The following is a 13,385-nucleotide window of genomic DNA, read 5'->3' as shown; positions in this document are numbered from 1 at the left end:
ACAGCTAATGAAAATGTATATAGCCTCAATACCCTTGACGAATGATGCATTTCAGGGCCCCTTTGCAAAAAGCAAATGCAAGGCCTGAACAGACACTGATGCTTTAGGGTGTATCACCGGTTCTAAAGAAAGAGAAATTACTTTGCTGATTACCATTAATTTACACATTTGATCCTAAAAAGCTAAACTAAGAAATCGTAGCTGAACACTGTAAGCCATCAGTTATTTAACAGACTGAAAACGATAAGAAATTGAAAGGAATGAAATTGACACCAGTAAGAAGTAACATACTGAAAGAATGCAAGGACACAACAAGCAAGGGACAAATAAAAATGACAGAATGAAAAAGGAAAGACAGAAGACAACACAAGACAAAGGGTAGGGGCGGTGTAGTAGAAAAGGAAACAGGGGCAGACACAACAGCAGATCGCTTGATTCTGACTCAAAGTCTTCAAGTTCAAGCACATTTGTTCCATCTTACACCCCATCTGCCCACACGACCGCATCTTATAATACATTCTTGCCAGATATAACAAGGGCTGGCAACCACAGGCTAACTTAAAGACATCCAAACAATAATCTTGGGAATGCCTTGTGATTTCTGACATTTGCTGGTATAAATTCAGCTCATAAACAACATTAAAACAGAGCACTGACAATCACAAAGCAAGTGAAACCATACATTTCAATATATGTTGCTGTGCTATTGAAGCTTTAGAGGTAGGGCTGTGTTTAATATGTGTACTGTGTACGGGCTCTACTGTAAATGTTTTCTGTCATAACAGATACTTATTGATGGGAAGTTCATTATATCATATTATTGTCTATTTGTTGGTAAGCTATCTAGCATCCAGTTGTCCAAATGAACAATATAAACAAGGTCAACCACTCCTAATAAAAAATGAGTTTACAGTGGTCCCTCGCTATAACGCGGTTCACCTTTCACAACCTCGCTGTTTCGCTGACTTCTTTTGGTGCAATTTTCCGTTTTTTGTTTTTTTTTGACAGCGCATTGTGTTCTGCATCCTGATTGGCTGTAGACCATTGTCAATAAAACTCCTACCGTGTCTTCTATACAGTACAGAATGCATTCAGCTTGTCAAACTTGCATAAATCTTCGATCGCTAGCAGTGTGACTCTGAAGTGCTGTACTGTATGTTTGTAAGTTTTCTCCCCAACAAACATAACAATGTCGACGAAACATTCTATAATACTGGACTTATTTTTCTACAAAAGTTTGAACTTCTAGAGTATTTAAAGAAGAGAGAAAAGTGTGAAAATGTTCATGCCTGTCTGAGAAAAGTGTATAACGTGTGTAGTGAGGGGTTTTACAGCCTTAAAACACCTATAATAATTGTAAAAAATAAAGCTGGCTACTTCGCAGATTTCACCTATCGCAGGCTATTTTTGGAACCGTGATAAACAAGGGACCACTGTATACTCAAAATGTTCAAAATGCAGCAGTAAGACTTTTACATAAAGTAAGAAAGGAAAGAAGAAAGAAAAGTTACATTAATTTCACTGACTCCAGGTATGCTTTTGTATTAAGATTTCACTTGTTACTTTTAAATCACATCATAAAAAAAAGTTATTACTACTGATCCAGACTGCATTTTATTGTTATAGTTCCACTTGTTTTTTTTTAATAAGGTATGGTGTTATTAACATTTATCATTTAAAAAGAAATGCAAAATTCTTGCATGCTTTCTTTATTTTATTCTTATAGGGTTTTTGATCTTGTAACATTATTTTTATTGCCTTTTATTCTTTGTACTGCATTTTTGTCATTTTGCAATACTGGTTTGATAAGTGCTATACAAATAAACCCCCATTATTATCATCACTGACTTAAAAAAATATTATTACTAACTTGAAAAAAAATGAAAAAGTCTTAGACAGGATTTGCATGCATGGTGTGGAGGAAATTCACGCCCTAGTGTGCTGTCTCAGACATGGTTTAGCAATTCCTGCACAATGTGGTTTGAAGTCTAGTTTCACTACTAAGTTCTTGTTCATGTCTTACAGACTATAGCCTCACTTTTTTCTGTTTGTCTTCTAGCTACTTTCTTTATTGGTGGCTCAATAATAAAGAGGTTTATACATTCACCTGACATGTGAGAAGACAAATACCTAAACCAAGAGTCACCTGCTGTGGTGTTCTCTTGTGAATAAAGGAGGAGTCAAAAAAAAAAAAGCTAGCTAGCCTCTTTCTGTGTCAAAATACATTTAAAGAAAAAGAAAAAAAGTAAATGAAAAAATAAAAATACTGGAAGATGGGAAATGTAAGCCAATTTGTTTTCATTACATGCTCAGAACACAGTAGCTAAGCAGTTCTCCCTAGAGAGTGTAAACGAGTGGAGCTGGCATAGCGAGCCAAGAGGGCAATCTGTTAGGTCATTCTGTTGCTGCTGTAGGGCACTGGGGATCTGTGAAGACTTGTTCCTGTTTATAACAGCATGGGCACCAACAAGCAAGCAAGCAGATTGAACAAGGAGAGATAGCAAGTACACACATCATCATCGCCTCACATACAAAAAGAGAGCAGACAAGATTGAAGCAGATAAAAACAGTGTAGAGGGACATATCTGTAGTAGGCTAAGCTTTAAAGGCTCAAGTTACACGGCACAGTAGACTCACCACATGCTTGACCCTAGGCCTAATATACATGCAAGAGTAAGCAAGCAACCACCGTTTTATCCTCCCGAGCAAAAAGAGATCAACTGTGGAATGAACTGTATACAAGCTGCCTTTGAGGCAGCTTGTATACAGGCAAGGTATGTCTGTATGTCCCAAGTACACACTTAAAAAAACATTTAACCATACCAAATTTTGTGTGAAATCCTTAAAAAAAAAAAAAAAAGGGGGGGGGGGGGGGGGGTTTATGATACTCTGTATATATCCTGGTGTGAGAAAGGCACCCAAGACCCATTGTTTGGTACTGACACACTGAAACACAATGACCAGGAAGTGGGAGCTTTGACTAAATAAATTTTTTTTTTAAGAATCAAGATTTGCAGGTGGTTTTGACCACTGTGAGTAAAGCAATGCAATATTTGGAAAGGATCGGTGTATTGTCTGCATTTACATTACTCGTTTTTACCAGCTGCAGACAGTGGTAACTATTCAGAGTAGAAAGAGGAACATATAATGACACATGTAAATTTTTGCTAGTAGGCCTCAGTATGGCTATGCTACTCTGTACAAAAATACTTGTATCACAACCACAACTCAAAGCTAAAGCCAAATGATGACAGATGGTTGTTGAGTTTTAACGGAAAATTTTTTTTTTGAGAAAACCCATGCCACTTGCCCACAGCACTGTCCCAAATTAATGATCTAAATAATCATTTTGAGAAATTAGATCACTCCCATCCAGCATGACAAAATTATTCAGAAAATGGAGCTGTGAGGAAATTGTGAGGTGAAACAGTGGGCAGCTAACCACAATGAAATACTTAATTACAGGGAGCAGAAGTAAGGAGGATGTTTTGCTTGTGAATGAATAAAGAATACAGATGCAGTTGTAAGCAACATGTTCATGGGTGTTTTGGTTGAACAAGATAATCTGCTATCATCTGCTCTAAAAAAAATATTTAAACCCACTCACTCACCAATGTTTCAAGACCACTTGTTTTATACCCTTTATACTAAAATGCGCATTTGTAATTATGCTGTGAGCACTCTAACAGTGGATGATAAATAAGGTCTGGATAAGGTAAATGGTTGGAAGTGACGAGTAGCAGTGCTTAGTATAACTGCTGATATTTAATTGATGGTGACCTGACTAAACAGGCAAGCAACTAAACCATGTTCAGACGTAAAATTATAAAAATTTCTCCTCCTTTATAAAATTGTGTAAACACTAAAAAGATGATAAGTGTGAATTAAAAATTCAAACTTTTCAATTTTACTGTGTTCCCACCTGATTGATTGTTTTGTGCTGTGACGAGGTCTCTGGGATGTTGAGTGAGTGACTCCTAGCGACGGGCGCTCCAGTTGATGCCCGCCTATGTTGTGACCGACCTGTGTGAGAAACTCTGCCTTCCAGTTTGGGGCTGCTGCTACTATTACTACTGTTGCCTTTAGTCTCAAGCACTGCATCCCAAGGATCGCCCGTAGAAGCTCCTGACACAGTCTGTGAACTATCTACAGATTCCAGAAGTGCTTCCTCATTCTCAGACTTTCGCTTTGTAAGTGGGTCCAGATCCAGCCATTCAAAACGGCTGATGGAAGAAGATTCCATAACTGCTGGCTGTTGTGGTGGTGGGTTTGGTGCCAAAGAGGCTATACCTGCTTGAGAGGAATTTACATCAGTGCTGGCCAATCTACCATTCTTCAAGTATTCTGAGGTGCTAGCAATCTTGTCAAACAACTTAGCCATCTCTGGGTCTACAGTTGGCTGTGGGAAGACCATGGCAGCAGCAGGCTGGATAGGAGTGAAAGCCATGGTCGGCAAGGCCATGAAAGGCGTCATGGCTGGAGTGAATCCATTTTGAAATGTTCCTGGTTTGGGAAATGGAGCTGATGGGAACATTGGTGTGGGCTGAAGGGTGGGAGTGGACACACCAGAGCTAGATGGATTGGACAGAGCAGGTGTCCACTGGCTGCTCTGGAAAGGAGATGAGCTACAAGCATGGCCTCCAGGATAGGAGGCACTGAGGTTAAACCCCAGAAGTGACGAGGGGCGGGACACTTTGGAGCTGTTAGCTCCAAAGTTTTCATCAAGTAGGAGCTTTTCGAGTTCCTCATTGGTCAGTTTTTCAACATCAATATCCCTGAACGTATCCTGTTCTGCTTGTTTCTTGGTCTCTGGGAAAACAATGAGGTCCTTGTCTGGTCTATTAGTATAAGCTGAAGGCTGAGGAACAGTAGTGGTAGATTTAGATGGTTTTGGCTTAGAGGAAGACGAGGATGCTGCTCCAGAGGAAGATGAGGAGGCTGTAGCTGTAAGAGTGTGTTTCTTCTCCCTTTGCAATTTTGCTAAAGCCTCTTCTTCCATACGAAGGGCTTCCTCTTTACCCACAACCCCCTTTGGCTGGGGGACATCCAGCTTGAACCCATTACCACTTGATATCTGGGCCATTCTGTCAAGTGGAAGGTGCCATGAATATGATGGCTTTTAAGTCAGCGTGGCCCAAAGGGTTGAGGAACAAGGTTTTAAACACCTAAAAAAAAAGAGAGAGAGAGAAAAGCTATTTATGACAACAGGATGAGGTCAAACAGAATCAAAGCAAGGAAGAAGGAATTGAAATATTAACCTATAAAATTATTGAATAATCCTACCCATTAAGCTACAGATATCCAGGGGCCACAAGTAGTTGCATAGAATGGAGACTGTGTGCCCACCATGCTTTTTTTGTATTGATCAACTCCTAGTTTCACATACGCAGAGCCAATAATTACTTATGTGTGTTTTGAAGCTAGGGGCATCAATTAGGTCACATAACTAGCCTGGGTTACATCATAGGCCTGTCACACTGACAATGAACTTGATTCACTCACTCATAGCCAGAAATCATATTTTTATACACTTCTATGTGGTGTACATTACAAATATTTGTAAATGATCATAACCAAAAACCTAAACAATATTTGCATTTTACTTTTCCCACCCAAATCCAAACTATTTATGGCTAACCTTCCACAACAGGAAACGGCCAAGAGTATCCCACGTCTATAACATGTGAAAAACATTGCTGCAAAGAGTGCTTTGTGATTCCAAAATGACACAGCGCCTACTCAAAGCAACCATTCATCGAACGATCACAGCCCTGGGGTTGAGTGAGTTCCTTCTCTCCCCAGGCGTCACCAACCTCTCCTGAGCTTCCCCTCCCATTGTGGTGGAGAAGGCTGGCTGTGCTGGAGCTCAGTCTAGCCTAACACTATTGTGCAGCTGAGGAATTTGGCATGCTAAACAGCCCAATGGCTCTCTCTCTATCGCGCTTCCTCTGGCTCTGTCTGAATCTGTTAGCATTATGTTAGCACCATGGCCCAAGACTGTCTTATTCAGCTGTGCAAACCCCAGCATGCAGTGACAATGTGGCTGCAGTCACTGAGCAAATGACTTAGATAGGTTGGTGCCAACTTTACCAAGAAAACAGTTCGGAGACATTAAATGCATGAAAAGTGTCACAATCTTTTGGTCCATGCTGCCACTGATGTCATAACTCCCTGCAGACATGCCAGACGATTTAGATATAACTGATTTTGCACTGAATAAGAGTGTAGAATGCAGCTTAGTGTTTGTTTATGAAGTCATAAATCAAAAAGGTCTGAGCATGTTAACTGCTAGCACACTGGGCGCCGATCACTAAATAGTAGCTACTTCCTGATTCTGAATGTAAACACTAGCTTAATCTGAGAAAGCATGTTCAAAAATGCTATTCTGGTTTACTTAACTGTTTTGCACTGCAGACTGAGCCGATGAACCCAACATAGGGAAAAGACTAAGGAAAATAAAGAATAGATTAACCTAATTTCTTTTTACTAGAATGATCCAACACTACACTGATGCTACACTATAAGAATTCTAACAACGACTGCATTCAGGATATGCTGAATTAAGATAGGAATGTGCGTTATCATTAAACATACAAGGGGAAAAAAAGATTCTAGAGAAGAAGCCAAGAAAGAAAAAAAAACAACTAGAGCCAAGTCAAGCACTGCAAATTGTGCCATCTCTCTGTGGCAACTGATGGCAGATACCAGGATGTGCTTAACCTTAATTCAACATCTGAGCATTACTTCACTACTGCTAAATTATTCAGAAGAGAATCAGTTTGCTGAGTCACATCCAGTAAAAAATATTGCTTAATTGAAAAGGTTTATGGACAAAAAATCCACAGTAAGAACTTCTGGAAATGGTGATTTCAGAAAGCCTCAATCATGATTTTAACTGTCTTCCTTAATTTTAATTTACCTTTTAAGAAGCTTTATTTGTCACTATTATCTGCATTTATATTGTTTATTAGCTTGTTTTCATGGTAGTAGATTTACATACTGAGATATACACATTGTTTTGAGCAACATTTGGCTGCACAACATAGCACCATGAGGTTAAACTAACACTTTGAGTTCAGCCCTAATGAGTGACAGGCAGTCTACAATAACTAAGAAAAAGTGCAGGAGTAAGCAACACATTGTGGAGCTGTTCAAAGTTCAAGTTGTTTTTAAATAGTAAAATAAGTAACAAGTTTTTATTTTCTGTTTTTGGTACTAGTCACTTTATTGCCAAGGCAGTAATCCAAGCCTGTAAACTAAAACAAAAGCTGACAGGATTATGCTGTATAACCAGGTGTTAAACTTCTAACTAGTTCTATTCTATGCCATCTCTATGCTTTGGGTGCAAATAATGTACTTTGCACATCATACCATGTATTTTAAAGCTTTTGTTACTTACTATTTTGCAGACTAAAAATATAAAAAGCCAACCATTTTGATCTCATTATATAATATTATAAGAAGTATATACATTAATATATACTTTTTTATATAATTATTGATTTAATATTGGGTACTTTGAGTATATTTTCATAGTTAACCTTTCTATTAGGATTTCTACATTGTATATTAAACGATTTATTTTATAGCACCTATTTAAAATTTCTGGAAGCGCCCCTGCTCCACAAGCAGTTCATATTCAGTTTGAATTGATGATATGTTCAAAGAAGGTATAACCCTCAATTGATAATCGTCTTATAAGACCAGAGTGCTGAGTAGTTTTTCTGATTGACTATTAAGATCGTGTTGTCGTAATCCCCCGGCTCATCTTTTTGGGAATAACTTCAAGGAAGACACAGTTTGGTCCCATCCCCCGTGTTTGTAGCTCAGATCTGTTGTTAGAAGCTTAGCTCTGTGGCTAGCCAAGAAATGTAGTATTACGTAACACTTAGAAAAAGATTGTAAATACGACGCGTTTGATAAAGCATGATCTGTACGTTAACAGAACAACATCGAGCAATTTCTTGCGTTAACAAACACACATATATTATTTACAGCTTATTTTAACAGCTAGCTAACACGTCTGCTGATGCTCACCTGACACCAACATGATGTGTACTGTCAATAAATCACGAACATTTAGTATTTTCCCATTGTACACATCTTAAAATAAAAGCCAGCTTGTGATAAACAAGCGAGAACAGTGACTTTTAACCAATAATAACAAACTTCTCTTGCAAACATCCGGTTAGCTCGGTTTAACTCCACTCCTTGATACTTTTAATGGCTGTTTTATTAGTTGTTTTTTTTAACTATAACTTTTGCCTGTGCTGGATGCTAAGTTAGCCGCTAAACCTGCTAAATGCGCGAACACAACAACCAAAAAGAAAGGAATTGAGAGTAAACATAAAACACATTTGAATTTAGCCATACAAGGACAACTTACAGGACTGTTCCGTGAGAGACAATGATTTAATATTTTAAAAGTAACCGGGCAACTGCAATGGTCCTGCCAAGTACCCACAGCAATGAAGAAATGCTGATTTCCTCAAACGGGAAACGGTCGAACGCGACTCAGACACAACCGCTGACTGCAGGCGACCACAAGATCAAACTTTTACAGGCAGACATGGGCTGTAAAAAGCTTTATTCCTCACCTTTTAGCGGTGCGGCGTTTGGAGCCATTTTTCCTGCAGCTGCATTTTTCCATCCACTTGCACAGAGGGAACGTCAGTTCCTGTTGAGGTCGTTGGTGGAGTTTTGGTTGGACACAGTTGGGTAGCTTTTCTGCCTGGCTGGGTCTCGTTTTCATTTTGTTTAAACGCGACAACAGCACCACTGTGTGGACTAAAGTGGTCGGTGTCGAAAGATTTTCATATTTCTATTATTTATAGAAATTCTATCATTTCTGAGGGGTGCTTTGGGGGTCTTTTAAATGAACTGGAACGTGTGAGACCAAGAACAAGGCAGGGAGGGCACAGTAAATCAGGATAATTGACCAGAAACAAAAAGAGTTTAGAAAAGTAATAAAGAAAACATTGGGTACAATTTTCCAGATGTCAAAATAGGATCTATCTTGTGGTAATAGTGACCTTTAGCAAATAATAACAGTTGTCTTGCAAACTAACTCAGTACTGGCCAGTAACTGTTTATAAAGTTTTTTCACATTTGCACAGTTATGCTCCAGACCATAATAAAAACATAGTACTTGAAATCTGGTTCTGATTAAGAATGACATTTATTTTGCATTAAAAAGCTGTTTTTCAAAGTTAAACAAGTGTTCAGATACTTTAATTAAGTAAAGTTTTGGAATTTATAAAGTTCCTAAGTAAAAAATACATTATGCAGACTCATATACATTATGTTATTGGATCATAACTATTATATATAACTTTTCTACTCTGCTTGAGCCTTCAAAGTGCTTTATAAAACCTGCCTTAATCATACAAGCACCTATTTTCTACACCAAAGTGCTTACTACCCAACACTCATACTTTAATAAATACATCTGCTGGGAGCAACTTGGGGTTCAGTATCCTGCCCAAAGATACTTAGGTATGCTGACAGGAGCCGCCAGCCTTCCGATAACTACATGACCTACTGTACCTCCTGGCCACAATACTTTAGCAATGCACTTTAAGAAAGTTATATTCTGTGGTGCATGAACACTTGAGATTTTTTTTAGTTCAGTTCATAACAGCTGTTTTAAGATTAAGGTCTTATTGTATAAGAGAGACAACAATCAGATCATCTATGAGCAAGTGCTTGGCAAAGGTGGAGAGAAAGAACTATCATTTGACAGGAAAAGAGTGGCATGAGAACCAGACTAAGGGAGTAAGCAGCCTTTTAGGAAATGAGGGAAATGAAGAGCCAAAAGAGGAGCATAGCAGGAACACAAACAACAAACAGAGCAAAACACAAGCTTTGAAAAAGTTTGTTGTTGCTGATTTCTGTTAATTCACATCCTGGCCTGTTGTCCTATTGTTACCCAACAAATTGTTTTTAAAGACATTTTTAATACCTTTTTATGTGTAATTCAATGCAATTCTTATTTAATACAGTAAAAGTCAAGTAAATAAAGCACACCTTTAATTAATTCATTTTGTGTTCTTATTGTCTCATTGCATGGGATGGCTGAAGCTCAGGAGATAAAGCAGGTTCTCCACTAGTCAGAAGGTTGGGGGTTTGATTCCTGGTTGCTCCAGTCTGCATCTATCAGAGTATGAATGTATGCAAATGCTAGATAGAAAGCACTTAAGCATAGGAAGAAGTGAATGTTAATGTAGAGTATACATGAATGTGTATATACTCCCTGACTAATGTTTGTTTAATGTCCCTTAGCAAGTTTCACTTTTATGAGGTGCTTTTGGTAGCTATCAACAGGCTTCTGGCATAATTCTGGCTGGATATCTGAGCACTCCTCTTGGCAGATAATAGTGGCATTCCACATCTAGCACTGGGAAATTAGCTTCAGTGATTTATCATCATAACACATTCGTTTTACTAACCACCTTGGCCAGTGTGTTTTATGTAGAGAAGATCAACAGTTCAAGGTTTTATTGCTTCGTTTCCTAAAGGAGTGGTTTGAATAAATGTTTATTTGGTAATTTTTGGTACATTTGCTTTTCTGTAAAAGTAACCATAGGCCACTGACATAAGTACACGTTATTCAGATATGTCACCATCACTTTGCAAAGGTCTGTAAGAAAACCCAACTATCACCCATAAATGAATAGAAATTGGTAAGGATTTTTAGGTTTCAACCCTGGAACCACCAAGTGTTAAGCCTGCCATGAACTGGAAACTGCTGGAAGACCAGCATCACTATCCAAACAGCATCACTGATCCATCTTCAATATCCATGAAGATGGATTACCCTCCTAATCGGATGCTGACCAAAAAAGAAGCCCCTGCTCCAAAATCAACATCTACTTTTAAAATGAAAATTTTAGCTGGCCACATGAACACCCCAAATGCTTTCTCAAGAAAAGTTTTATGTTCAAATAAGACAAAGCTTGAGCTATTTGGCTATGATGACAAGAAATATGTTTAGAGGAGCACAAGTGAAGATTCTAGCCTAAAAGACTGTACCAGTTGTCAGGCATGGTGGGGGTAGCATCATGCTACGGGTCTTAATTGGTTGTAGTGGTACTGGTACATTGCACAAAGTGGTGGAATAATGAAGGAGGAGAACTACCTCCAAATTCTTCATCTTCACCTCAGATCAACAGCTAGATAGTTGGACATGTAAACATTGATAAAGTAGGCTAACATTAACCATTTAAAATGGTCTTCCCAAAGCCTAAAATTCAACCTGTTGAAAAATTGAGGACATGGATCCATGCCAGGAAACCAACCAATTTAAATGAACTGCCAATTCTGCCAGAAGGTTGTTGATGGGTACCAAAAGTGCCTGGTCGAGCTGTAGCTAGCAGACAGCCAAATATTAGTGGGGGTGTATGTATACTTTTCACCCTGTGAGGATTAAAGAAAATGCTAAATAAATTCAGACTTGATTAATGCATAAAATGCATTTAATTTTTACAAGATACATTTGAATATTAAATGAAGAATCGTGTTTTGGTTTACTTTACTGTTCCAGTAAGTAATTTTTTACTGTGAACTACAATTCACTCTTTACTCAAATTATTATTATCTACTCTTACTACTTTTTATTAGTAAAAGTAGCAGTAGTAGTAGAAGTACTTCAGCTGCTTCTCTTAGGGATCATCATTCAACAGATCGTTTACTTTCAACTCACACTAACACTGACCCGCTGCATGTCCTCCTTTACTACATCCGTGAACCTTCTGTGTGCTTTTTCCACTTTTCCTTGCTTGGCAGATCCATATTCAGTATCCCTTCCCACTATGTCCACTAACCCTCCTCTGCACCTGTCCAAAATGACTGATTGATTTTGTCTTCAAACTGCTCAAGCTAATCTGTGCCTCTGATGTACTAATTTCTAATCTTGGCCTTTCTTAACATCTTCTGCTCTTCTACTTTCCAAATCTCCAAATCATACATCATAGCAGGTGCCACTACCATCTTGTTAACTTTCAGTTTCCCTCTTGTATTTCCCTCTTCAGACTATTATTTAGACTTGTCCACCTTCACTACCTCTTTTGTTGCAGCGTCACTTTTCCATCTGTCTGTCTTTAATTTACACAGGTATATCTAGCTTTTACTGACTTTCATGTCTCATCTCTCCAGTACATACATTCATCTCTCCAGACTCTCTTTCACTTGCTCCTTACTATCACTAGAGATCACAATGTCATCTGCACACATGATTGTCTGTGGAAACTCTTGCCTGACGTCATCTGACAGCCTGTCCATTACAATCACAAACAAGAAGTAGTTCTGAGCAGATGCAACCCCACCCCCACCTTGAACCCATCTGTCACTCCTACCTCACACCTCACCTCTGTGCTGCTGTCCTCATGTATGCCCTGCACCACCCTCACCACTTCTTTGCTACTGCTGACTTCCTCATGCAGTACCACAGTTCCTCTCCTGGCACCTATGCTTTCCCTGCATCCACAAAGAAACAGTAAAACTCCTTCTGACCTTCCCTAGACTTCTTTATCAACACTCTCAGAGCAAACAACTGTGGTTCTCTTTCTTGGTTTGAAGCCGGCTGCTCGTTGATCATCACCTTTCTTCTCAACCTAGCTTCAACAACTGTTCCCCATAGCTTCATGGCTCAGCAGCTCTACCACTCTGTAGTTACTACAGCTCTGCGCATCACCCTTGTTCTTGAAAACTGTTACCAGTATACTTATTCTCCATTCCTCAAGCATCCTCTCCGACTCTAAGATTATTTTAAACTGCTCTCTCTCCCCAAAGCCTTGACCCTTCACAGGTATGTCATTTGGAGCAACTGGCTTTCCACTCTTCATCCTCTGCATAGCTCCCCTCATTTCCTCCTTACTAATCCTCTGCACTTTCTCTCATTTTCTTCATTCATCACCTTCTCACAATAATCCTTCCATCTTCTCAGCACACTCTCTTCACTCATTAGTACATTTCCAGCTCTATCCTTAATCACTATAACCTCTCTCTCTCTGTCTGTGCTTTTCTCCTTCCTTATTGTTCAGCCTCACATACAAATCACAATAAGAGTTTTCATTCGCTTTTGCCACCTCTCTTATTGTGGAACACTTTCTTAAACTCACTTTCTCATTTTTCTTGCCAGCTTTTTGCTGAAATAAATAAATAAATAAATAAATAAATAAATAAATAATAGTTGACTTAATATAATATTTAAATGCAGGGCGTTTAAGAGTTTTTCTACGCAGTTTCATTGCTTTTTTGGCCATCATTTTAATAACAATAATTATTCTTCTATCGCTATAAGGCTTCCTGCTATGTTTTCGAACGAGTGTATTCAGCTCTATGTTGGTCTGCAGCATGTCCAAGTGTAATCTATATTTAATTAGAAT

At 38.6% G+C, this 13,385-nt stretch overlaps 1 protein-coding gene across 2 annotated transcripts in view; it reads right to left on the bottom strand.

Annotated features, from left to right (window-relative positions):
* The window catches only part of pik3c2a (phosphatidylinositol-4-phosphate 3-kinase, catalytic subunit type 2 alpha), a 43,467-nt gene extending 34,781 nt beyond the window's left edge, over positions 1-8,686 (bottom strand). Inside the window, exons 1-2 of one of the 2 annotated variants that reach the window (XM_006782386.3) lie at positions 8,598-8,686; positions 3,923-5,165 (exon numbers count right to left, since the gene is read on the bottom strand). In XM_006782386.3, coding sequence (XP_006782449.2) covers positions 3,923-5,083 — 1,161 coding nt within the window. In that variant the 5' untranslated portion in view covers positions 5,084-5,165; positions 8,598-8,686. Of the gene's footprint in view, positions 1-3,922; positions 5,166-8,386; positions 8,483-8,597 lie in introns of those variants that run through there. The other variant, XM_006782387.2, reaches the window with a different exon arrangement.
* Positions 8,687-13,385: the final 4,699 nt, after the last annotated feature.

This window comes from Neolamprologus brichardi, chromosome 7 (assembly GCF_056152115.1).
Source record: "Neolamprologus brichardi isolate AB-2024 chromosome 7, ASM5615211v1, whole genome shotgun sequence".
Taxonomy (NCBI): Eukaryota; Metazoa; Chordata; class Actinopteri; order Cichliformes; family Cichlidae; genus Neolamprologus; species Neolamprologus brichardi.
This window is presented reverse-complemented; position numbering and strand designations above follow the sequence as displayed.